Below are 26,070 nucleotides of genomic sequence, written 5' to 3' on the forward strand. Positions count from 1 at the left end.
GGGCAGCGGCGGCCGCCGGGAAGACGAAGAGTATGAGTTTAAGGAGAAAATACGGAAAGGGTTTCAAGTTGGGAGATCGGATTTTCAATTTCTTCCCAAAAGGTGCGCCAATTCCACCTTCTGGCCCTTCTAAGAGACACAACTCCTTCGTTGACAATGTTCATCACTGATTTTTTTTTCTCTCTCTCTCTTTATACAAATTTTAATTTTTGGATTTTTTTTAAAGTTAATTATAGGGTTTTTGGTGGTCGATCGTGTTTTAGATCACAAGTATATATACATATACTTTTACAGTGTTTTATGTACATATATATAGTGTTTTGATGTATATTCTTAAGGTGGAGATTCATGATGATCAAGAAAAGCCAAATCTTGATTTTCATATTACCCAAAAAAAAAAGGTCTTTTATCCATGATGCCAAATATATATATTTTTTTTGGTAATTTAGGTTGTGATGTTAATCAAAGTTTCATTTTTTTTTTTGGAAAAAAATATATATTATGATTCTATCAAATACAAATCGTACATATTGGATGCAATAGTGATTGATTGTATAATTTGCAGTTTGTCGTGTCTTTATCCATTTTCTATTCTCTAAAAGACTACAAAAAAAATTATTTAAGTTAAAACCTACGAATTATGAAAACAATGAGATAACCAAAGAAAAATATAAAAGGATTAAAAAATGAAAATACCCAAAAAAAAAACTTTTAATATAGATTCAGAATAAATATATTACAGCAGAGAATGATCGAATTTAATCATTCTGAGGAAAATGGATCGAATCCATTGTTGACCATTTCCTGGAGCGGCGGAAACAAAGGAGAGGGGAGATCGTCCCAACGGTACCAATCCCATCCGTCACACTTCTCCGGCTCCGTATTTTCCGGCGACTGGTTCGGATCCGCCACGGCCGAGCGGAGAAAGACGACGACGTAGTGACGAGGCTCTGGTGGATCACGGAAGACGTTGTTCGTCACGGTGAGTAACTCCATCTTCTCCTTCTCCAATTCCAATCCCGTTTCCTCCTTCACCTCCCTCGCCCCGCATTCCTCGAAGCTCTCTCCTGCTCCGCCATCACCAGACCACCATGAATCGATGTAATCAACACAACTAACCATCCGATAGTGCAGTGATTAAACCCTAATTGTATGCAATCAACCGTTGAATCGAAAGCGAAAGAGATCGGAGAGAGAGAGAGAGAGAGAGAGAGACCGAATTCGAGGTGGCCGCCGGGAAGAGCGAAGGTGGAGTTGCCGATGGAAGAACGACGTCTTCCTAAGAGCACAGATCTCTCCTTCACTACGAAAACCCCTACTCCCACTCTCGGCGTCTCCATTTCCTCTTCTTCCTCTATTTTGAATTTCAAACAAAAAAAAAACCTAACCCTACTTTTTTTCCTTTCTCTATATATACACACACATATATTATATATATAGGTCTTTTCGTTCGGACATCTCTAAATGTTAAAACGCCGTCGTTTCACTGCAACTTTATTTAACGTTTTTTCCTTTTATTTCCAATTGAGAATGATGCCGTTGGGTGGACCATTGGAAGTATTTTATTTTCAACGTGTTTACCGATTTTTTTATGTTATTGATTTTAATTAATTGATAAACTAATATTGATAGAGATTGCCAATTGTTACGATTAAAAATGTTTGGTTGATATTTGTTTCGATTCCTATATTCAATGCAAAATAATAAGAAATACATCGTAATAATTTTAAATTTTTTTTTTATTATTTTACAAAAAAATTACAAAATAAATTTACAAAATTTCTAAAATACTTTTCGGTAATTTAATTTATTCTGGAATAATTTCCTAATTTTTTTCTTTCAAAAAGTTATATATAAAATCATCAACTTTGTGACTTTTATATAAAATCATGAATTTATAAATATTGTCATATTCTCACATATTTATTAACTTCAAAAGTTTTGTAACTTCCATATAAAATCATGAATTTATGATGTGTTTGGAAGTACAACAAAACTAGTAAAATTCATGATTTTATATAACAATTACAAAGTTCATGATTTTATATAGTTTTTTTTTAAGAATTTATATTTTTTAGGTCGTTCTCCCTTTATTTTTAATAAAAGTGATTTGTTTCAAAAAATATTTTTTGGTTTGGTATAAACTTTTATAAAACCAATTGGTTGAAAGTGAAAGGGTTTTCTATTAATGTAAGTGAAAAATCTCATTTCATTATTATTAATCTAATTCACCATATAGAACATGCCACTTAAAGTCTCTACCTTTCACTTTGTTCCATCGATCTCATCATCTTCTCCATTCTCTTTCTCAGCATAACCATAGATCCAAATTCTGCTTGAGATGCTTTCTTCTTCAACCCATCTTTCTGCCGCAGATCCATAGCCACCTCTTCTGCTGTCAAGATCCCGACAACTTCATGGAGCTTCAGTCTCTGTTCCATCGGTTTCGTCATCTCTTTCATCTCCATTGCTGTTTTCATATAGAAAAACTTTCCCGGAAGCGATTCCATCAGTTTCCTCACGAGCCTTTTGTCCCCGTACTTCTTCTTCTTCCTCATTGCATCCGCTTCGATGGCGATATGACAGAGCCTCGCACTGAAATCAGCAACCTTTTCCTCTATAGAATAGTGTATATCTTCTTCCCTGTTTTGTAACTTTCCTATTCTACACATTAGGTCAAATCACGTTTGTATGTATCTGTATATATTATTGCTCAATGAGAAACCAAGTGATTACGCCGCATACATCACCATTGTACATGGTATCAGAGCTTCACGTCAAACGACAATAATCGATCCTCTTCTTCTCTCTAGCTGAAATCTACCAGCCATGTCCACCGCACCTGATGCCACAACTCATACAACTGAACCAGCAGCAACATTCAACCCGTTGGAGCCACAGAAAACTCTTCTGTCGTGCAACATGTCATCTATTACGAAACTCACATCCACGAATTACCTCACGTGGAGCGTGCAAGTCCGGTCTCTCCTTCACCAACCCCGAGTGCTTTATCCTCGAAGATTCTGTCATGCCGAAGCCGCCCATCACCACCGATGGTGTTACTGTTGACAATCCCAATTTTCTCCCATGGAAGCAACAAGATCGTCTCCTCTTCAGCTCATTGCTCGGCTCTCTCTCTGTCAGTCTTCAGCCCCTAGTCGCCAGATCCGCCACTGTCCGTGATGCTTGGCTCACCCTATCCAACACGTACGGGAAAGCATCTCGGGGTCATATCCTTCAACTCCGAGATCAAGTGAAGAAAAGCATCAAAGGTACAAAATCAATAGATGAGTACCTTCGATTCATCACATCCAAAACCGAGGAACTTGCTCCTCGATTTTTTCACGCACTCGATTTTTCTCGTTAAGGAACGGATCTCTCTCTCACCGAACCCAACTCTCGTGTGCGGAAAACTCACTCGTTCGTGGAAACAACGTGCGATCCAAAGACGCAGATTTACGGACCCGGTCCAACCTTATGTATTTCTCGTTCACACAAGGAAAGTCTCGCCTGCTCAGCACAAGTCCCGAACCAAAACGCTCTCTCATTCGCGTTTCCCTCTCGTGTCCGTTTTGCTGGCTAGGCTACGAGTAAATAAAGAGAAAGAACGTGGCAGTTGACATCCCCAACTGCCAAGGGAGTTATAACCGCTCATCCACTAACGCTAAAGGAACTGCCAACTGTCTGGAACCGCCCGTCAACCGTCCGCGAGCCCACTTCTCCGTGTCTGCGCGCCACGCCTAACGTCCAAGACTTCCCGCCAACTGTTTTCCCGCGTCCGAGCAGTCCGTCCGTGTTTTCTCGAACACGTACGTCCGTCATGCCGCATGTACTCGGCTTCTCCCACGTTCATCCGTCAACTTACTTAACTCGTTCGCCCAAACTCCAAGCCAGCCCGACTTGTCCGTGTTAGACCCCTTTTTCACGCACTCGATTTTTCCCGTTAAGGAACGGATCTCCCTCTCACCGAACCCAACTCTCGTGTGCGGAAAGCTCACTCGTTCGTGAATACAAAGTGCGATCCAAAGACGCAGATTTACGGACCCGGTCCAACCTTATGTATTTCTCGTTCACACAAGGAAAATCTCGCCTGCTCAGCACAAGTCACGAACCAAAACGCTCTCTCATTCGCGTTTTTCTCCCGTGTTCGTTTTGCTGGCTAGGCTACGAGTAAATAAAGAGAAAGAACGTGGCAGTTGACATCCCCAACTGCCAAGGGAGTTATAACCGCTCATCCACTAACGCTAAGGGAACTGCTAACTGTCTGGAACCGCCCGTCAACCGTCCGCGAGCCCACTTCTCCGTGTCTGCGCGCCACGCCGAACGTCCAAGACTTCCCGCCAACTGTTTCCCGCGTCCGAGCAGTCCGTCCGTGTTTTCTCGAACACGTACGTCCGTCATGCCGCATGCACTCGACTTCTCCCACGTTCATCCGTCAACTTACTTAACTCGTTCGCCCGACCTCCAAGCCAGCCCGACTTGTCCATCCGCACGTCCCAGCTTCGCACAGCCCAGACTCTTCCGTCCGCACGCCAGCTTCGTACGGCCCAGACTCTCCCGTCCGTACACCCAGCTTCGCACAGCCCAGACTCTTCCGTCTGCACGCCAGCTTCGCACGAACGTTGCCCCGGCACTCATTCCTCGCGAACATGCTGCCGGCCATGTTCGTTCATCGGATCGCGACATTTAGGGGTGTAACAGACCTCCCCCACTTGGAGAAGTTGACGCCCTCGGCAACTCAGATGGAGTACTAATCCTTCTAACGAATAACATCACCTAAAGGAAAATCAGATTGTAATTAAGCAACTCTACATCATTTCAAGGCAAAACTAAGCATTTCGCTTGGAGACATGAAGAAGCATTTCACTCACAAAGACTACAGCCATCCATCAATATGGTAAGAAAATTAAGCTACTAATTCTCCCTAATCCTCGCGTCACGGGTTTTCAAATCCAAAGAGGGCTCAAATAATTAAACAAGAAAGTACCAATTAGAGCTGTTCACCGGCCCTTCTTTACTTAACAATCAGAAGGATCTCTACTGAATAAAATAATTTAGAAGCGTAATGATTTCAACCTATCATTATTCATTATGGAAGGGGGGAAAGGTCATACTTGGGACCAGCAGTCATTGTGGGACAGTTATCTGGATTCTGGGCCGTACGAAGCCGGAGGGGGAATCTTCGAAGAGGTCGAAGAAGAAGGCTGTCACGGAAAGTGAGCCCAATCCGTCCGAGAGAAAGGCGGAAAAGAAGAGGGGCTGCTTTAAGTGCGATAGCCCTCATTTGGCTCGTGATTGTCCTCACCGAGAGAAGGTGAATGCAATCATTGCTAGCGTGGGCAGTGAGTCAGAGGAGGAAGTCCCGTACCGGGTTAACCCAATGCAGTTGTTGTGTGCAATGGGTGAGTTCAAAACCCCGAGTTGTGTGAACACGCTGATGTTCATCAAGGCCCGAGTTAATGGCCTAGAGGTGTTGCCGATGCTGGATTGCGGGGCAACACATTGCTTCATGACTGAGCGAGAGGCAAGTCGGTTGAAGCTGAGTATCGAGAAGCACCAAAGCAAGATCAAGACGGTGAATGCGGCACCTGAGAATGTTTTGGGCAGAGTTGAGTTGGACTTGTCCATTGAGGGCTGGACGAGTTCGTGTAGCGTCATGGTGGTGAGGAGCCTTGACGAGTTCGAGATTATCCTTGGGAAAGAGTGGATGGTTCGGAACCAATCCTTCCCAATCCCTCACTTAGATGGGCTGATGGTGGCGGACCAGAGAAGTCCCATGTTTGTGAGATGCGAGAGAGTTGGGCGGAAAGTTGGAACCGAAGGGGAAAAGAGGATCCTTTCGGCTGTTCGACTTGAGATGGATCAGATGGCGGGGGAAGTTGAGCAAACGAGGACCCTAATATCTCGAGGATTCATCTGGCCGCCGGAAGAGGATCGGATTGAGACAAAGTGGGGGGATGCCAGAGGGTTTTGGCAGGTTGAGAGGGAGACCGCGGACAAGGGCGCAAGGCTATCTGAGTTGCCGAGGGCGTCAACTTCTCCAAGTGGGGGAGGTCTGTTACACCCCTAAATGTCGCGATCCGATGAACGAACATGGCCGGCAGCATGTTCGCGAGGAATGAGTGCCGGGGCAACGTTCGTGCGAAGCTGGCGTGCAGACGGAAGAGTCTGGGCTGTGCGAAGCTGGGACGTGCGGACGGACAAGTCGGGCTGGCTTGGAGTTTGGGCGAACGAGTTAAGTAAGTTGACGGATGAACGTGGGAGAAGCCGAGTGCATGCGGCATGACGGACGTACGTGTTCGAGAAAACACGGACGGACTGCTCGGACGCGGGAAAACAGTTGGCGGGAAGTCTTGGACGTTAGGCGTGGCGCGCAGACACGGAGAAGTGGGCTCGCGGACGGTTGACGGGCGGTTCCAGACAGTTGGCAGTTCCCTTAGCGTTAGTGGATGAGCGGTTATAACTCCCTTGGCAGTTGGGGATGTCAACTGCCACGTTCTTTCTCTTTATTTACTCGTAGCCTAGCCAGCAAAACGGACACGAGAGGGAAACGCGAATGAGAGAGCGTTTTGGTTCGGGACTTGTGCTGAGCAGGCGAGACTTTCCTTGTGTGAACGAGAAATACATAAGGTTGGACCGGGTCCGTAAATCTGCGTCTTTGGATCGCACGTTGTTTCCACGAACGAGTGAGTTTTCCGCACACGAGAGTTGGGTTCGGTGAGAGAGAGATCCGTTCCTTAACGAGAAAAATCGAGTGCGTGAAAAAGGGGTCTAACATTCCTCTTCTCCCATCCGGGCTTTCTCAAACATACAGTCCAACATGTCAAGTCTCAATCTTTTCGCGATACCGCTTCCTTCAAACGCGTCCACGATCGTTGTCCAAGCCTCCTTTGCGGATTCGCAACCCGAAATCAGCCAGAAGTTGTTCAAATCCACCGAGGCGAAGATCGCAGATAGTGCTTTTGCATCAAGGTTGGATCTTCTCTTCTCTTCATCAGTCCAACTTGCTCTTGGTTTGAGTGAAACATTGCCCTTTTCGTCGATCAAAACCGGCGGATTCCAACCTGTTTCCACGGAATCCCAGGCATCAACATCGATCCCACGAATGAAAGCCCTCATCTTTATCTTCCAAATCCCGTAGTTCATGTCATTCAACACAGGCAGCCTGTTCATACAGTCAAAGTGCAGTAGCTCCATCGCCACAGGCTATGTCCCAACCTGAAAAAAGAAAGATCTTCGATCTGATACCCAATTGTAAAAGCAACCCAATGTGATATAAATATAAAATTCACAGAAATCAAAATGATTCAAACAAGTAACAGAACTAATAAGCCTGCTTACCCCCTCTTTCAGGCAAACTGTCGAACACCTTATGAACACTTTCTTCTCTTTGTGAAAACGCAAACTCTCCCAGGAAAAAAAAAATTGTACACAAACCGTATCTTTTTGAAAGCTTTATCGAAATCTCAACAACCCAATTGCCCAATCTTATGATAAGATTCTGATCTCTTCACGATCTTAACAAACTTCCAAACTCCGACTACCTCGGACTCGGAGTTTCAATTCAAAGCCTAACACTTTCACGTTACTAAATAGACCTTCGTCGTCATCCACCTCGTATGGGCCCACAAGAGGGCCCACAACACGTGTTTGACTAAACGGTGTCGTATTCTCTCTCTGTGTTTTGGCGATGACAATGGCGACGATGCTTTCCTGAGTAACTTCGGGCTTTAATCTGAGAATACTTTTTTTTTTGTAGTTTATTGATAATTCATTCAAATCCATGGAGACGATGCTCTTCTTGAGTAACTTAACCTTCTTTTCACTGTTTCACGTAAAGAAAAACTGAATCTCCATTCCACCACGGCAGTATTTTTTTGCCAAGTAAAAAATCTGTCATCATCTCCATTACCATGAACTACACTCTCTGTTCTGTTCCTGTCTGATGACCGCCGACCCTTTTTATAATCTGTACAACTGGATCAATCACCTGTATCGTTTTGGAGGAAGAAAACTGCAGAATGAATCTGTCAGAAAGGGCTGACGGATCGAGCCAGCTTCAACATGAATTCAGGCACAAGCCTCCTCCTCGGCGGCAGGGCCGCGCTTTTAGCAAGAGCTTCCTCGTCGTCTCCCAGAACTACCGACACTATGTCTTCGAACATTTCATCTCTCCCTCCCCTCATTGGATCCTACAGCGTAAGCTCCTACCATCAGGTTTCTTAATTCTCGGGACAGTAATCGGCGAAAACCAAGAACCGGGTTTTCGAAACTGAGAGGTTCTGTTGGTTTTATTGTACCTGAAGAAACAGATCTGTGTGCGTTTTACCGTCGTAAAGGATCGCTTCTGCTTTAACTCCAAGCCTCTGGAGGATTTCTGCAAAACTTTTACTGCAGAAACAGCGTATGAGAAAAAGCTCAATCCATCATATGAACACTCTGAAACATGAAAAGACAGAGACTTTAGAGATGAACAGCTATGGAGATCCATCATATGAACACTCCGGAACACTAAAGGCTGAGACTTTAGAGATAAAAGCTATGGAGGTTAGGTGAAAAACAGACCTTGCATCCGAGGGGATGGAGTAATCGGCGGTACCATGGAAAAGAACTACAGGCGGAAGACGGGAAACAGCATGTCTGATGTTCGGGTCTTGTACTATCAGTTCAGGAGAAAACCGTCTCAAAGCTTCGTCTCCTTCCATAATGCTGCAAGAAGATCACAACCCGACAAAGTTTTGAAGGCCGTTTAAAGCTCGGTTTATAAGTTCTTAGTGAAGCCCAGATGAAGAATCTACAAGTGGATTCGTTATATACCTCGTGAAGATGGAACGATACAGTCCCCGGCCATGGAAGTGCTCTACCAGGTTTAAAAGGTTGTACCTATACATCACGACCACAAAAATTCTCAAAAAATGCATCAGTACCCAAGCTGGTTTTACAACCAGAAGAGCTGAAAAACACGAGTTAGATGTATTTTTCGAGACAGCTGTTAGTTCTGTTGTCTTGTCACTGTCCTAAAACACAGTGACACAGATTCAAAGAGCGCGGATTATCGAGTGCAGCTGAAGCTTACCCTCCAGACAAACCAAAATAACCGTTTATCTGTCCAACGCTCCAGGACACGGTATCTCCCTCTCCCGATTCTTTGATTGCTTGCTCTACAAGGGTGCAAGCCGCGATATGTGCACCAGCAGACTGTCCCATAAGATAAATTCTACAAAAACACATAACGGGAATAAATTACTGATAATCTCACCCAAAACCCCAAAATTTCAACACCAATGAAATGCCTTTTAAGGATTTTACGAGTTAATACCGGTTAGGATCACCTCCGTACTCAGCAATGTGATTGCAGACAAATGAGATGCCCCGAGAAGAATCCTGTATCATGTCACTTATAGTTCCCTGAGGGAAATTCCTGCGTATGAATATTCATAGAAAGATTGATGTAAACGTGATCAGAGAAGCTCTAGCCAGGACAAGATCTTGAGCTGAGCTTGACCATAATTACCTGTAATCTATGCATGCGACTATAATGCCTCTTTCTGATAACTGCTGTCCTAAAAGAGAACCCCATGCCTTATACCTGCATCAATGGAAGACACACCAAAAAAACAAAACACTGAATCATTTTAGATTCCTTAACAATGATACAGAAACCAAACTTAGTTTCGAAAAAGATGGTGTCTATTGCATATGACACTCACCCGATAATCCAGGCTCCACCAGTCACGAATGCCACAACGGGCTTTGGACCATCCGAGTTTTTAGGAAGATACAGATCAAGCCTGGACACAACAAAACAGCTCAAATTCAAGAAAATATAACCTATAAATACCTATCGATATCTCGGGGAATCAAACCATGGAAAGATTGGATAACCAAGAAGTGACATTGACCTATTTCTCGGTAGATCACCATAAACTATACTCCTACGGATCTGACGAGAGAAGAAATAGTAATATCCGACTGCAAAGACCAGAACAAGATATAAATCCAGATTATCAACACAAGACCAGAACAAGGTATAATCATGATCATCAACAGAATGAAAACAATTGCAAACCCTGAATAAAGCCAGGCATCAGAAGAATTGCATAGCAACCAAGAGCCAGAAATCTTGTGATCCATCTGTAACCTACCCTGGATAACAACAATGATTGATCAGTGATTCCCACATTACACCAAATTGGTAATGTAAGAACATAAGAAGCTAAGATTCATTGTCCTAAGACTGCAATTCTCGGACAAACGGATAAAAAACAGGATAGAAGCAGGTACCCTAGATATCTCAAGAGCTTCAAGCTCAGGCGAGTCAAAAGGAACGTTTCGGCGGCGGCGTGTTCTACCTCCTCGCCCAGAGATTGCCGGTGATCATCTCCGCCGTCGACGGCGGCATTAGCGTCATTGGGAAGCGCAGACAAGCAGTTATCGCTGTTGGTTCGCCGCCGTGTCTTCTGATACCAACCGGCGAATCCGCCGCAGCCAGTGGTGGAGGGCGCCGTCGTGGTGGAGGCGGTGAAGCTTGCGGCGCGGGAAAGCAGGGGCTTGACGGAGGAAATCGAGTGGCCGTCATCGAATCGAGAAGAGACGAGGAGACTCGTCGATGGGTCATCGTAAACCTGAGGTTTGAAGAACATTTCTGTCGCGAGCGACGATTTGGGCGGAAGGGCTGAAATGGGCAGAATCTGAGACGGCATTCTTTCTCGTCCTTGACCTGTTTCTGGTCTTCAATCGATTCCGTTTGCTAAATTCGACGAACCGTTCGCGGGAAAGATGGAGACTTTCTCGGAAACCGATGGAAATGATCGTAGAAACGTATCAGATTACTCCACGCCGCACGAAAATCTAAGAAAACCCATTAATCAAAAGAAGGGAAAATCTCGATATGCAGAGGAAGAAGACAAAGGGAATTGAAGGGGACGAAACCAGATGGGATCTGACAAGTGTTGTGTTCTTATTATCAGGTTTCCTGCAAAAAGTTTTACAAGACGTAAAAATATTTTCAAAGAATTCAGAGTTCATATGATTCGTTAAATGCTTGGATTATTGTAATATTAGACGGAACACAATATTAGACGATTGTGAAAAAAAAAAGGCTTTTGTGAAAAAAAAACGTGATATTTCAACATATATATGTATACGTATATGTATATGTATATGTATATGATCCAAAATACTTTTCCACAAAAGAGAACACCGGAGTCGACCAAAGAAATAAAGAAGAAATTTAGAGTACCAAATAATTTTCAAAAACTGTTACATAATATATGTATATATATGAGTATAAAAATTATATTAGTTTTTATATTTTTTTATTAATTTATTAAAAAAAATATATTTAGCGCAAGAATAAATCTGATTTCCCCTTTTTACAATAATATATTACCAAGCAAACGCTTAAGATTAATGTAAATATCAAATTAGGTGAGAAATGGATACTTATTGGGTTCAAAATGGGGCATTGAGGCTCATAAATAGTTATGGGCTCGCGGCCCCTAAACCCAACCAAAGAAAAAGAAAAGACAAAAGAATTTACAAATTCCATTACTTAATCAATCACGTTATTGAAAACAAAAAAAAAACAAAATCTTAATCTTTTTTCGTTTGATTTATGAATGTAGGTGAGCTTACTTTCTTATCAATTCACAATTTCCAATATATATTATATATTGAAATGTGTGTGTATATATATATATATATATATAATATGTTAATTAATGATATGATATTATAGATGCTTTAATTCGTGATCGTTCTTTAGGGAAAATGTGGGTTACCATAAGGTTGTAAAATGGCTTTAATATCTAACCCGAATAAAAAAGTTGCGCTTTAAAGTTGTTCGGTCAAACTTTGTTTTTAAAAGTTACTTTTAGTCTTCACAAAACAAGTTTTTTTTTTTTTTACTTTTTTTAGGTTTTTGTTATGTAATAACACACACACACACACACACACACATATATATATATATATGAATGTTGGATTTGAAATTTTTTAATATCTATATAGGCACATTGCAAATAACAACAAAATACAGTAGTGGTTTTAAAGTTATTGATGTAATTATTTAGTAGTGGTCGACCTAATTAAGGAGATAAGCTCTAAACATATATAATCACCATGACTTATGTGAGTATTATATAATTTGATAATCCAAAAAATAAAATAAGATAATTGCTACAATGATTCCCATTGGGCAAACTCTTCTATCTCATCTCTCAAACTTGGAGAAACAACTGCCAAGTTGCAATTCCTAATCATTTATTTACAAAACCAAAAAGCTACAAAATTAAAGAAAAAAAAGGTGTAAAAAGAGTTTGAATATATTTTTTTTAAAGGAAAGAGATGATGATGATGATGATGATGATGATGATGATGATGAGGGCATGGGGATGTACATGTACACGTGTACAGTAACACATACTTTGATGTGTTCTTATTATTGCTTGAAATGATTAGATTGATCGAGTTCCTTTAATAAATTACATAAAATAACCTTTATGCACCTTTTTTTTTGGTGCAATCACTACCTCCTCTTATCACATAACATTTCTTGTTTCTTTTTGTAAATGATCAATATTTATTATTATGTTTATTAGTGGTTGGCGTTTCGGTACGGTCCTTCGGGATTGGACCGTACCAAATCTAAAAAACTCGATATCGTTACTGAATTGACTAGTCTAAAATTTCCAAGCGATATTTTTTTAGAAAACCGATTTTTTTGGAACCGAACTAAATCGAATCGAATTTTAAAAAATTCGAAACCAAATCGAACCAAATATGATATAATAAACCGATTGGTACGTATATTTATAGAACGCGTCCGAACCTACTATCGAAAGGTCTAGCCCTAATGGTTAGGGGTGGGCACGGATCGGATATCCGTGATTTTTGGGATATCCGTATACGTATCCGATCCGCTCAAATATTCGATTTTATTATTCGTATCCGATTCGTAATTTACGGATATCCGAAATTTCGGATATCCGTAAATATCGCGGATATGTGCGAATATCCGTATCCGACATTAAAAATTATAAAAATTAAATTTAAATTTAAATAAAAAGTTTAAATATAAAGAAAATATATAAGTTATTTAATATAAATATTATTCACAATTTAAAATTCATAATTTAAATATTTTAAATCAATTCAAATACAAATACAATCATAGTTTATCACATATAAATATATTGAAAGTTCAAAATTCAAAAATTAAACATAATAAATTTTAATTTTCAAAATATTAATATTTTAAATCTCAATATATACAAAATATTTATTAAATATCTCTATAAAATAGATAAGTATAAAGCATTTTAAATTTTTATAGCAAATTATTTTTATATTTAATAATGTTATTAATTAGTAATGGTAATTGTTGTAATTATTATACAATTCACATTTCATAAAAAGGAAAGGAAGACGGAATGATATCTCCAATTTATTGAAAATGTTTAATTTCCATGCGTACACGGTTTATGCATGTGTACGTGCGGACGTCAATATCGTGTGTATATATATATATATGTATGTATATGTGTATTATATATATATATATATGAGTAATTGTGTAATAAAAGAGATAATGACAAAGGATAAAGTACTATATAGTTCTTCTAATAGAATTATCCTCGGCATAATGCCAAAAAGATAAGGCATAATCTTCACATATATAGTTTCTCTAATTCTATTAATGTACTAAATGAAAAATAGGATAATATTCTGATTCGTGACACTTCACAAACACTACAATTCGATTCATGCATAGATTGATAAATTACCAATTTCATATTTTTATTCTTTCTTTTTTATTTTCCCCTCTAAGTATATATTAAGATTCAAATGCCTTTGATGACATCACTAATATTCCGAGGCTGCTATACACACACACACACATATATATATATATCACATTTTCATGTAATATTTTGGCATGGTACGTACTAGACGATGTTTGTCAATACTTTAGTACGAGTTTAATATCTTAATGTAACGAATACTCACCAAACATACGACGTAATAAGATAATCGTATGTTATTTATCGATTACATGATTTAAACAAATTAATAACTTAATAATTATCTATTATATATACGCGATAATATTGTATGTGTGGATGGAAATATGGAGCGATATACACTATATATGTATGGAATATATGAATATTTTCGTAAAAGATGGTCCTAACACATGGAATTAATTCAGTTAGAAACACGTCACAATCACAAGAAACCTCCAAAAAAAACTTTTTTTTTTTCATTTTCTCATGTAGGAGATTATAAAACATTTATATATATATATATATTCTCTTCATGACAATTCGAAGAATAATCTTGATTCCTAACACATCGGCTTCTATAAGAATCCGAATCCTCGCACAAGCGAGAGATTTCGCAAATCCACCACCTCATATAATAAATTTTATTTTTATTTTCTTGATAATGCACTTATATAATAAAACTTATTATACATTTAAGAATATTGTAATATATATATAAAATTCGCTAATAATATTAAAAAAGGCATATACTTCGACATATACTAAGGCGGTATATATATATTGTGTAGAAACTTCTATGCGTTAGGCAAATATATATATATATATATATATATAAATCTGAATAAGAATTAAACTATATATCAATAAATAAATAAATAAAATTAATTAATCAATGCATGGCCATTTCTGTCACTAAATGTGTAGCTATTTTCATATAGTATATGTTTGTGAGTCTAAATATTCATGCACGTGGCCAAAAGTTTTAGTAAAATATGGCTTAAGAATATATTCTTTAGACCTAAATAGTATTTAGTACAAGTATATGCCCTTGCTTAGGAGGAAATATGTCCGAACTTGAAACTTTAAGAAATTCTGCAAAATAAATTAAAGTTTCTTGATAAATGGATAATAAAAAAACCTAATATATAATCTCAAAACATACGAAAATACATACATGTTATAGATATCATATATATATAGGCGCCGTACATAGACTACAATTGGAATTCACGTAAATGGCTTTCAATGGGGAAAATTCTTTTTGTTTTCAATAATTAAGGGTATAAGTTTTAAAAAATACAAAAACTATTCGTAATATTTTCATATTTATATGATATTGTAGGACTTAATATTTATTTTGTTACATCCAAAATTTGAGAGATGACTAGCGTAATTCGCACTTTATGCAGCGCTATAAAACCCAATAATCACCAAAAATTCAATTCGATATAACGATACGTATTTACCTACACGTATGAGTAGACACACGTTAAAGAGTTTCAGAAAAAATAATATATTCATGAATACAAATACTATATGTTATATCATAACATAATTAATAGAACAAACTATGTAACTAATAATCGAATTTTATGAATTGGATTACCAATTACCATTAATTAGATAAGCTCATATCGATCATCAATATATATATATATATATATATATATATATATATCATTCCTCTCGATTTCACTTTTGACTTAAAGGGAACAAAAGCATATGTGTAAAGGGCCTGAGGCATATTCCCCTGCCTATTCTAAAGTCGAGACATTGTTGAAAGATTAGACAATGCAACAATATACTCGTGTGTATATATATATATATATATATATATATATATGTATGTATATGTATATGCCTATGCAAGAGAGCATACACTATTCAAGACTCGTATCTTATTCTTACAAATTCAATTTTACGTGTGTGTTCCCTCATTATATTGTTGAGGGTTTTGTTACGTAACTTATATAATTCTTGATTTCCCATGCAATCTTTTTTTTTATATGAAAATTTCCCATGCAATCTCGTAACGTAGATATGGTTTGTTTTTATTTTTTTTGTTAAACATAGATATGGGTTTATTATGGTTGGGATTGAACAACTCGTATAATTAACATGAGATTTAAAAAAAAATCGATACCATTGTAAATTTTTTTTACCGATATAAATCGTTTACAACGTTATAATAATATTGATTTTTGAAATCTATTAAGTTTTATGTTATGTATGACTCGGCTTCTTTGAATTACTCTATGATACATATATATATATATATATATATATATAAGTTTGAAATTTATCTTAATTTGTTGCAGTTGTAATGATTATAAATATAGAAGTTGAGGCATTCATATGTCTGTGGGGTCAGAAAGATTTTATACTCGCAACATCGGATCTACCATGCGATAATGTTATCAATGACACGGAGGAAAAAGAGTGGACCAACTTTGCTGTAAAATGTGAAATTAATATTTCCACAATATATATATATATATATACACACACACACGCCGAAAATCCCATCCTTTTTGTTTCTACTTTGGTCTTACATATTACAGCTAATATTCCACTATATATGTTATATACATATATATACAGTTTTAACAAAAAAATTCCAAAGTACGATTCTACCGAGTAAATTATTTTTAGAGAGGGCAACAACGCTCTTAAAAAGGTAGATTCGTGAGTCATTTTGTTTAATAGAGTCGCAAAATATATATAGTTTTAGTTTTGATCTCCTAAATCTAGTTTTTTTTTTGAAAAAAAAAGAGGATATTCTATTGATTTTTTTAAAAAAAAAATTGTAAAATAAAAGGGGTAATTCCATAATTTCCATGTATCAAAACAGTTAAAAAAATTATAATTTAATATGGAAGTATATTATTTGGTCTATTATTAAAAAAAAAGTGTTTGTATATTAATTTGAATTAGCTATAGACACAAAGCAAATGGAGCAGCATTTTTGGTACACAAAACAACAAAATTTTTTGGATGATTCATCCACTATTAATTTGCAGACAAAATAAATTCTTAGTAGCTAAGCTAAAGATCTGCCCAAATTTAAATACTTTGGTTTTGGTCCGTCAATAAAGAATACCGATTAATTGCGATCGAATTTGCACTAATCAATATTGAGACTTTGCAACTAATTTCCTTAAGGAGCACTGTATATAATATAGTAATATATCCGTTGGAAAACTAAGGGGAAAAAACAAAAAACAAAAAAGACAAAATATTTTTGAAAAGAAAACACATAAATATGGATGGCCCGGTTTATATTATGGGCGCATAGACACGTGCATATGCTGTCCGATTCAGACCAATATCATCTCTCATTTTTATTTCATTTCGTTTTTATAATCATCCAATAATTAATGTAACCTATGTATTCTTTTGTCGGGTTCTTTTCTTCTACTTTCACGATCGTGTAACTAACATTACAATATTGTTATCAATTTTAATAATTTCCATACTATTTTTGTGGAATTGTGACGGCCAAATACCTGTAATGCCCCATGAAATATACGTATATATATAAAATATGAATTCTTATATGTACGCCTGCAGACTTTCTGGAATTGGAAAGCCATAGTTATATATTCTATTTCGTTTTCTTCACCTTTCTAGTATCGACTTTAAAAGGTGAAAGAAACTTGAAAACTAAAATAACAAGATTTATTTTACAAGAGAGACAACGTGGAGAGGGACCTTAATAATTAAAATTGTTGTGAAAATCGATCCTTTTACGTGTATATTATCAATACAAACGCATGCATCCCGGGCTTAGGGTGGATGTAGTCGGGTCGAAGGTCCGGGGAACCATCTTGGTTATAAAAAAACAAAAAAAACAAACGCATGCAATGACTCGTTCAAATGACTCTTTAGCAAAGGTTTTTTTTTTTTTATAATCAGATATCATGAATTAAGGTCTAGACTAATTTCAAAATCGATAATCAGTAATGTGGTTCAACTGATAAAGAACGAAACAAATTTTTTTTCCAATCTAGATTTGAGTTTTTACTTGAGTTAGAGTATTCATATGGATTTCTTCGGTCTTCTTCGAGATATAGTTGCATTAAAAATCCTTTGAATTTTTGAATTGTCAAAAAAAAAATTGGACGAACGAAAACTATATATATAGAGAGAGGTGACTAGATGTACAATAAATTTAAATTCAAGCTGAAATATATTATTTGTTATTATACATCTGAATCCTAGAAGATACCATGACCTTGGAAACTTTTTTAACTTAATCATTGTTATTGTAATTTTTAAATAGTATTCGTAAAATACAGAAAACGTTATAACATTAATTAGCAAGTGGCAAGTGGCAGCACTAGCTTTTTATCAAGCTATAAAAGTTACCCGTGGAAATATTTCGAGTTATCTTTTTTTTTTTTTGTATACATTATTGTTTTATCCGAACTATATTCATTATTACAATTATGAAGGGAATACGAATTATATATAAATATGTATATAGAGATCCACTTTGATCAATATCATCCATTCGAATAGTTGGACGAACATACTTAGAGAAACCGCGTGCATAAAGCTCATTAGCACATTAGCATCCTGTCCTCTTAAAATTCCTAATTTAAATATATATATATATATATATTTAAATTATAAAAAACGTACATAACAAAACGTTTCACAAGATTCTTATCGTCACAAATTTTTTATGTCATTATTGAGTATAAACTAAGCCCATAAAAAACGTTTCTCTTTTCTAAAATTGAAAAAAAAACGTTGCAACTCTTTTTGTTTATATGCAAATATAAATTTTCTTTATAGTAGTTGTTGTGATCACCTTAATTCAGTGTGATCTTACCACTTAATTATTTTGTTGTAAAATTCATTATATATTATAATTGTTCGATTTTATATGAGAAAGGTTTTAGATTATTTTTTTTAGTAATAAGTTGTTTTCTTTTTTGTGTGAGAAAAATTATATTATATAACAATGTATATTTTACGTTTCAATTCAAACTTGTATGAGTTTTGATATATTGCATCCTTTACTATAGTGGATATATATAATTTCCAAAATTCAGATACATGAATTATTAACACAGTTAATTTTTATAGAATGAATTCTGATAATTGAAAAAGGAGAAAAGACTTCACTTTACTTGATTCACTTTTGCATTTAAAAAAAAAAAACCATACAAGCATCCATACCTTTTTTCCATTGTTTTTTATGACAAAACATTTCTATTGAATAATTTTAACATGATTATTAATTATAGATGGTAGTTCCCATTGGAGATTAAAAGCAGGATTTAGAAAGCTTCATTTTTTTTAATTTATTTATGGGATTTTACAGTTTACTTTTAAAACCACAAATACAAAACCTTTTTTTTGGGTTAAAATTAAAGATCTATAACGAATTGAAAAAACAAAACAATATAACAAGTTATAATGGAAACTACTAAAGTTTTTTAGTTGATTTCATATAATGACCGGGGTACAAATGATATAGTAATTAAGAGTATTAGTAATTTAGTAGATGTTTAGCTCAAATGAAGGGATTAATTAATCCATCCATATATATATCTTACTAGATAATAAATAAAAAAACAGATATTGTTAGAAATTAATGGACCAATTTATTCTTATAAGAATGATGAAAATGATCCATTTTATTTCCTCGTTATCCCCAAAAACTTAGTGGAAACGGAGCTGGTCTAATCGGAATTCATCTTTGTGATCTCTAATTTAGACCACAAAATCCATTCAAATTTTATTTCATAAAATAATACAAAATCATTGACACGTGCTTAATACCCAAATTACCCATGACGCTCTCCACAGTCAGCCACAACACAAGGGTAGAAAGGTAATTTTAAAGCTCCTCCAGTTTTATATAGTTGCCTTGAATCCTAAGCCTTCGTTTCAAAAGCTTCGCTTGCAGAAAAACGTTTTGGGGTTCCAATGAACGCCGGTTAGCCGCCGGAGAATATTTTCCGGCGAGAATCGGGTCCCACACGAGACAAGATCTTTTTTTTTTCTTTTTCAGGTCCTTTTTTTTTATAAAAGAAATTCGGAGAGGGATTGCATTTTTGCTCCCAAGTGGAAGAAGAGGATATTTCAGAATGTGCTTGCTGAAGCATCAGTACAAGTAAAATCTGTAATATATTCTCTCTCGCCGCCCATAAATACCCTCCTCTCCTTCACTCTCAGACACACCCTTCCTCTTCCCTCCTCCTCTGTCCTTTTTTTGCAGCCATTCTTCGGTTTCAGACAAGGTGCTTGAAGCCATGGTGAACTTCACTAAGCAGTTTCAAGACCAGCTCGTGCCGGAGTGGAAAGATGCCTTTGTGGATTACTCTCAGCTGAAAAAGGACATCAAGAGGATCCATCTGTTCAACGCCCGTAATGCCGTCAATGAGAAAACCGGGAAGGCTACCGAGACTTCTCTGGTGAAAACCGTCAGATCTTCTGTGGAAAAGCTTGCCCTTTTCGGGAAAAAACGCGGAGAAAGCCACGGGGCCATCGAAGTACGAACCTTGACCCTATGGTTTATGACCCTCTGTCACAAGTTTTTCCTCCATTAATGGCGCTGAATCTGGTGGTATTGCAGGTTCACAGGAAGATTGCTTCTTCTGCAAGTAAGGGCTTCGTGTACGAGACAGAACTTCTGGAGAACTTTTCCGACAGCACAGATGCTGCGGCGAAGGAGTTCTTCGCGCGTTTGGATGGACAACTGAACAAAGTGAATCAGTTCTACAAGACGAAAGAGAAAGAGTTCTTGGAGAGAGGAGAGTGTCTGAAGATTCAGTTGGAAGTGCTCATGACAGTGAAAGATGTTCTGAAACAGCAGAAAGCCAAAGCAGAGTCTTCTCAAGAATCCAAAGAAGATGAATCCATATCATGCACCATCTCTTGCGGTAAACACAGCTTGAAATTGGGTTGATCTTGTCTCTAGTAGTCAATATAGAAATCTATCAGATTCATTGCATGGAGAGAGAGAGAGAGAACCCTGAAACTGGTTTAACTAATCTTTCTTTGTCCTTGTTTTGTAGAGGAGGACTCTGTAAGGAGCAGAACAGAACAAGAGCAACTCCAGGAAACAGTCTCGGAGGACTTGGAGATCAGTGGGTCGCAAGAACTGGAGTCCCCACGATTAGACGAGACGGGAAAACAGTTAAGATCGAAAAACGATGATGAACAACCAAGGAGGATGTCTGGTCGGGGATTCAGCTGCCAGGGCAAGAACTTCAAGATAAAGATTCCAATGACGAACCCTTCTCTCGCCTTCTCGGCCATCAGTTACTTGGTAAGGGAAGATCTGGTTAACCAATCGTGGAAGAAATGCGGTATAGACGGAAATAAGCTGCATGTCAACAAGAAGAACTTGCATCAGGCAGAGAAGATGATAAAAAGAGCCCTGATGGAACTTCACAAAGGGCTAAACTATCTCAAAACCTACCGAAACTTGAACATGCTAGCCTTCATGAAGATCCTGAAAAAGTTCGATAAGGTAAAAGTCGATTTCAGAACAGATTCAGCAACAGTTTCAATAAGGTTTCATCTCAAAACGTGTAATAAACACGACCTTTTCAAAAATTTCAGATAACGGGGAAACAAATTCTTTCGATTTATCTCAGAGTGGTGGAGAGTTCATACTTCAACTGTTCAGACAAGGTGAGAGGAAAAAAAAAACAGCACATAACCAACGAGAACACTGTTTGTTTCTGCCATTGTTGTTTGCTGATTGGTCTTGGAAAAGACAGGTGATAAACCTATCAGAAGAAGTTGAAGAATTGTTCATCAAGCACTTTGCAAATGGAGATCACAGAAAGAAGGTGATGACATATCTGAAACCGCACCAGCGTAAAGAATCCCACGGCGTTACATTCTTCATCGGTATGATATGATCGTCGATTACCCTTTTTTCAGTTGAATTCATCCTGGAACTTTCTTTTTTCAGAGGACCCAAAAGAAAAAATCCCTTTGGACCCCATTAACCAGGCACAGACATACACACTAGGATTCCAAAATGTAACCTTTTCTTTTTTTGGTTGGTGGACAACTAAAGCATCAGGTGTCTTATGCTCTCTGTTGCAATAACACTATCATTGTCTCAGGAGAATCTTTACATCGTTTTTTGCTCTTTCCATCTGCAAAATGATCATCTTAGATCAAATGGGTCTGATTTAAATTAACCAAAGATTAAGGATTTAACGATGAAATTCTTCGTATTTTGATATCATCAGGTCTTTTCACCGGATGCTTCACTGCCCTTCTTGCTGGGTACATAGTCACAGCTCATCTGGCTGGGATGTACAGACAAAACTCTGACAGTACATTCTACATGGAAACTGCATATCCTGTACTTAGGCAAGTAATATCTGAACTAGACTTTGAGATTTAAGGTTTATGCTATAGAGATCTGAACAATCTAATCTCCACCGTCGCGATTGTTTCTGCAGTATGTTCGGTCTCTTGTTTCTGCACCTATTTCTATATGGATGCAACATCTTCATGTGGAGAAAAGCCCGGATTAATTACAGTTTCATATTCGAACTTTGTCCCGGGAAAGATCTCAAGTACAGAGACGTTTTCTTGATCTGTTCTGTCTCGATGACCGCTGTTCTCGGTGTTATGTTTGTTCATCTGTCGCTTCTGACAAAAGGGTACTCCTTCAGACAAGTTCAAGTTATCCCAGGCCTTCTGTTACTGGTACGAACAGCCTCGTCTTTCAGAAAAACTCGTCGTTTCTCTTCTTCTCGGCCTAAAGCTCTTAACTTTTTCGGTTTCTGCAGGTCTTCTCGATACTCCTAGTCTGCCCTTTAAACGTTTTCTACAAACCAAGCCGGTATCGGTTTATTTCTGTCATCAGAAACATCGTTCTGTCACCTCTGTACAAGGTTGTGATGCTCGATTTCTTCATGGCTGATCAACTCTGCAGCCAGGTATTCCAGTTTTCACCGTAAAATTGCCGTCAAAACCCGATTTTTTTTACTGTGAATCAATGATCAAAATCTGATCTTTTTACAAACGATTTATTTCAAAGGTACCGATGCTAAGAAACCTGGAATACATCGCCTGCTACTACATAACCGGTAGCTACAAAACGCAGGACTATGGTTACTGCATGAGAACCAAATACTACAAAGATCTTGCATATGCAGTTTCCTTCCTCCCATATTACTGGAGAGCGATGCAGGTAAATAAAAAACCCTGGTACCATCCTTTCCTTCTTCCCCAAGTAACCCTTACTTGTTTCCCAAGAAAGGTCTAAACTTTATGAAACCCTTTTTCCTCTGCAGTGTGCCAGGAGGTGGTTTGACGAAGGGGAGAAGAGCCATCTGGTAAACCTGGGGAAATACGTGTCGGCCATGTTAGCCGCGGGGGCAAAAGTGGCTTACGAGAAGGAGAGAAATGCCGGTTGGCTCTGTCTAGTGGTGGTTGTGTCAAGTGCCGCAACAGTGTACCAGTTGTATTGGGACTTTGTAAAAGACTGGGGTTTGCTCCAGGTTAACAGCAAGAACCCCTGGCTAAGGAACGAGCTCATGATCCGTCGAAAGTTCATTTACTACTTCTCTATGGTAAATCCAACTTACTGTTGAAAAAAATATTCGAATCACCAACCAGAAACACCAGAAAATAGAGCAAATTTCCAGGAACTGTTCTTGATGTCCGAAAGAATCTGATCTTAGCTTTGCTACCAAAGTTTACGACATGATATGAAAAAACCCGAGATTTTCGTTTCCGATCTCTGCAGGTTCTGAACCTGGTCCTGAGACTGGCGTGGCTACAGACGGTTCTTCACTCCAACTTTGAGCATGTGGATCACAGAGTGACAGGGCTGTTCTTGGCTGCTCTTGAGGTTATCAGGAGAGGATTATGGAACTTCTACAGGTAAAAAAGATTTCGAGATTCAGACCAAAAAAAAGTCGAAAACTTTATTCAGAGAACTGATTCTTGAGATTAAAAAAAAAAAAATTGCAGGTTGGAGAATGAGCATCTAAATAATGCAGGGAAGTTCAGAGCTGTGAAGACAGTGCCCCTTCCTTTCAGAGAAGTTGATGAAGAAGACTGATCGAAATCATTGTTAGCTTATCAGAATCCGACAGCAAACGATAACAACAGCGGCAACAAAAGGGGGGGAAAACAAGATTGGTTTATTCTTGATCGACCATATTTTCTGATCAAGAATCTTAGATTATTGCTGGTCTTGTCTGAAGAAATTGATGTAACAACAATTCTACCCTCTCTCTCTGTGTTCTTCCCCGATTATTGGATAAAACAGATAAATAAAAGGGATGATCCCAATCCAAGCACTCCCACCACAAAGATATCAACCAATCAGCGCATACAAATACCAAAGTTTGAAACTTTCGTGGCAAAGTTGAGAGATTTTGTTCACCGCGAAAAAAAGAGGGGAGATTTGGACTAGTGTGACGTGGCTCGATCAGAGACGCTGAGAGATTTCATAGATGAAATCAACGGTTGACATTCTTCTGCTCCACCGTTTGTTTGATTTAGCCGAGGGTTAAGCTCCATTTGTGACAGTGACGCCAAAAATGGCGGCGACGGCGACGGCGGACGTTGGTTTCATTCTTCTCCGGCGAAGCACTGTAATAAACCGGTTGATTTCCGGTACTCTGCTCAGTTGTACGAACCGCTTTTTCACGCTCCGAGGTAAAACCCTATCTCGGAACTACCCAGGTTCCGTATGAGCAAATCTCTCTTGGGTATTGTTTGTCTGCGATTATATTTCTAGGGTTCATCTCAATTTTCCATTTGCTCCGAAATTTTTGCAAGACTGATCTCTTGTTTCCTCTGCTTCTTCTTCAGCCTGAGAACTGCTCTCGTGTGTCAGCAACAACAATCATGCAAAAGGAATTGAGCTGTTGCTGATTCCGGGTCAAGTTGCTGTTTAAATTTCACGCTTTCTGGTGAGATTTGTCGGAAACCTGTGGATTATGTCTATTGTTGTTGGTCTTCGATGGCAAATTGCTTACACTGACATCAAACTACCAAGAAGAAGCTTTGCTTGCCCAATTTTTACCTGTGATCCATGTGGACTTGTCTTTGTCCAGGTATTCAATCCATTGATCAAGCTTATATTATCCCACATTCTTGCTTGACAGTGGAAAGAGATGCTAAATCTTCATCCTTTTCGGGCAAATTGCCATTGCTTGGGAATGAATGGTTGTGTTTTGATTGATAGTGATTGCTCAAAACCAATGGTTTTTCTTTGACGGTGTAGAGGATTACCTATGGTGAATGATATAGTTTAGCATCATGTTTTGTTCTTCTTCTGATTTTTTTTGGTAAGCATGACATGACATGATCTCTCCTGTCTGAAACACCATGTGAAGTGGTTTTAAAGGAATTCAAAAAATGGTATTATTTGAATCGGTATAACGGGTATATGTATGGAGGAAAATGTAATGATCTTTGAAATGCATACACGCGAGCGATATCTATAGAGCTTGAGATCTTAGCCCGTCATCGCCAGAAGAATGATAAGTCCAATTCCCGTATTCAGCCACATTCCTAGCCTTCCTCCAAGCTGCTGCAGGGAATATCCTCCATTCTGGAAGCCAAGAAATTGGAGAATGGCTAATCCAAACATTTACAGCATGAAACCGATATTTAACCCTTTTTTTAAAAAAAAAAAAAACTTTCTTGAAGTTTCAAACTATACAGTTTATGTAAGAAACCAGACCTGATCCTGAGATGGAACTGGAGCTGGAGCTGTGTCCTGGGTATCTGTTAGGACCGGAGGGGATGGAGGGCTGGGAGGAGTTGGTGCGGGAGCTGGGGCATGATGATGCCCTTTGTGTTTATGCTTTCTCTTCTTATGCTTGGCAGGAACCGGAGCTGGCACTGCAGCCGGTGGCAGGCTTATGGGTGCAGGCGCTTGAGCCGGAGGAGGCGAGGATGGAGCCGGAGGGGGTGATACAGGAGGTAACGGTGGCTGGGATGGAGCTGAAACAGGAGGGCTCAGTGGCGGCGGCTGCTGGGGAGGAGGAGTTGCCGGGCTGATCACAGGTGCAACTCTTGGAGTCGGGGGTGAGGTAGGAGTGGCTGCAGGTGTAACCGGCGGAGGGGTGCTGGGAGGAGGAGTGGCTGCAGGTGTAACTGGTGGAGGGGTGGTGCGGGGAGGGGCTGCAGCCGGGGTGGAAGAGGGGGAAGCTGCAGGTGATTGTGCATTGGCACTAAATGGGGAAGAAAAGAGGAAAGCAGATAAAAGGAGAGCAGCCCAAGTGGTGGAAGCCATTGGCAGCAGCTGCAATTGCTGGTTGGCTCGGATAAAAAA

General features: G+C 38.4%; 5 protein-coding genes across 8 annotated transcripts; 1 reads left to right on the plus strand and 4 right to left on the minus strand.

Annotated features, from left to right (window-relative positions):
• Positions 1 to 679: 679 nt before the first annotated feature.
• On the minus strand, positions 680 to 1,406 carry LOC104821971 (nudix hydrolase 1). Its single transcript, XM_010553015.2, has 2 exons — positions 1,217 to 1,406; positions 680 to 1,067 (listed from the first exon to the last, which is right to left on the minus strand). Exons 1-2 carry the CDS (start codon positions 1,338 to 1,340, stop codon positions 763 to 765), a joined length of 429 nt encoding a protein of 142 aa, XP_010551317.1. The 5' UTR covers positions 1,341 to 1,406; the 3' UTR covers positions 680 to 762.
• A 769-nt stretch (positions 1,407 to 2,175) lies between these two features.
• Positions 2,176 to 7,652, minus strand: LOC109117030. Its single transcript, XM_019203499.1, has 3 exons — positions 7,342 to 7,652; positions 6,781 to 7,218; positions 2,176 to 2,615 (listed from the first exon to the last, which is right to left on the minus strand). Exons 2-3 carry the CDS (start codon positions 7,195 to 7,197, stop codon positions 2,259 to 2,261), a joined length of 774 nt encoding a protein of 257 aa, XP_019059044.1. The 5' UTR covers positions 7,198 to 7,218; positions 7,342 to 7,652; the 3' UTR covers positions 2,176 to 2,258.
• Positions 7,653 to 7,835: 183 nt separating this feature from the next.
• Positions 7,836 to 11,059, minus strand: LOC104821972 (probable isoprenylcysteine alpha-carbonyl methylesterase ICMEL1). Of its 2 annotated transcripts, XM_010553017.2 has the most exons (11): positions 10,285 to 11,053; positions 10,070 to 10,146; positions 9,903 to 9,972; positions 9,711 to 9,791; positions 9,515 to 9,589; positions 9,320 to 9,421; positions 9,077 to 9,217; positions 8,818 to 8,883; positions 8,566 to 8,709; positions 8,301 to 8,391; positions 7,836 to 8,192 (listed from the first exon to the last, which is right to left on the minus strand). In XM_010553017.2, the coding sequence occupies exons 1-11, from the start codon at positions 10,701 to 10,703 to the stop codon at positions 8,031 to 8,033; spliced, it is 1,428 nt and encodes a 475-aa protein (XP_010551319.1). In that variant the 5' UTR covers positions 10,704 to 11,053; the 3' UTR covers positions 7,836 to 8,030. The 2 variants fall into 2 exon arrangements, with proteins under 2 accessions (XP_010551319.1, XP_010551320.1); XM_010553018.1 differs by lacking the exon at positions 7,836 to 8,192 and having other exon boundaries at positions 8,351 to 8,439; positions 10,285 to 11,059.
• Positions 11,060 to 19,710: 8,651 nt separating this feature from the next.
• On the plus strand, positions 19,711 to 24,970 carry LOC104821973 (phosphate transporter PHO1 homolog 1). 3 transcript variants are annotated; one of them, XM_010553020.1, is made up of 15 exons: positions 19,711 to 19,914; positions 20,020 to 20,293; positions 20,377 to 20,683; positions 20,819 to 21,276; positions 21,369 to 21,440; positions 21,530 to 21,662; positions 22,013 to 22,136; positions 22,229 to 22,478; positions 22,562 to 22,711; positions 22,813 to 22,965; positions 23,069 to 23,347; positions 23,524 to 23,660; positions 23,751 to 24,443; positions 24,600 to 24,700; positions 24,845 to 24,970. In XM_010553020.1, exons 1-13 carry the CDS (start codon positions 19,889 to 19,891, stop codon positions 23,839 to 23,841), a joined length of 2,454 nt encoding a protein of 817 aa, XP_010551322.1. In that variant the 5' UTR covers positions 19,711 to 19,888; the 3' UTR covers positions 23,842 to 24,443; positions 24,600 to 24,700; positions 24,845 to 24,970. The 3 variants fall into 3 exon arrangements, with proteins under 3 accessions (XP_010551322.1, XP_010551323.1, XP_010551321.1); XM_010553021.1 differs by having other exon boundaries at positions 19,711 to 19,923; positions 24,600 to 24,970; XM_010553019.1 differs by having other exon boundaries at positions 24,600 to 24,970.
• A 156-nt stretch (positions 24,971 to 25,126) lies between these two features.
• LOC104821974 (lysine-rich arabinogalactan protein 19) lies at positions 25,127 to 26,064 on the minus strand. The gene is made up of 2 exons (XM_010553022.1): positions 25,477 to 26,064; positions 25,127 to 25,344 (listed from the first exon to the last, which is right to left on the minus strand). The coding sequence occupies exons 1-2, from the start codon at positions 26,029 to 26,031 to the stop codon at positions 25,249 to 25,251; spliced, it is 651 nt and encodes a 216-aa protein (XP_010551324.1). The 5' UTR covers positions 26,032 to 26,064; the 3' UTR covers positions 25,127 to 25,248.
• Positions 26,065 to 26,070: the final 6 nt, after the last annotated feature.

The sequence above is a fragment of the Tarenaya hassleriana genome, unplaced genomic scaffold (assembly GCF_000463585.1).
Source record: "Tarenaya hassleriana unplaced genomic scaffold, ASM46358v1 Cleome35, whole genome shotgun sequence".
NCBI classification, from domain to species: domain Eukaryota; kingdom Viridiplantae; phylum Streptophyta; class Magnoliopsida; order Brassicales; family Cleomaceae; genus Tarenaya; species Tarenaya hassleriana.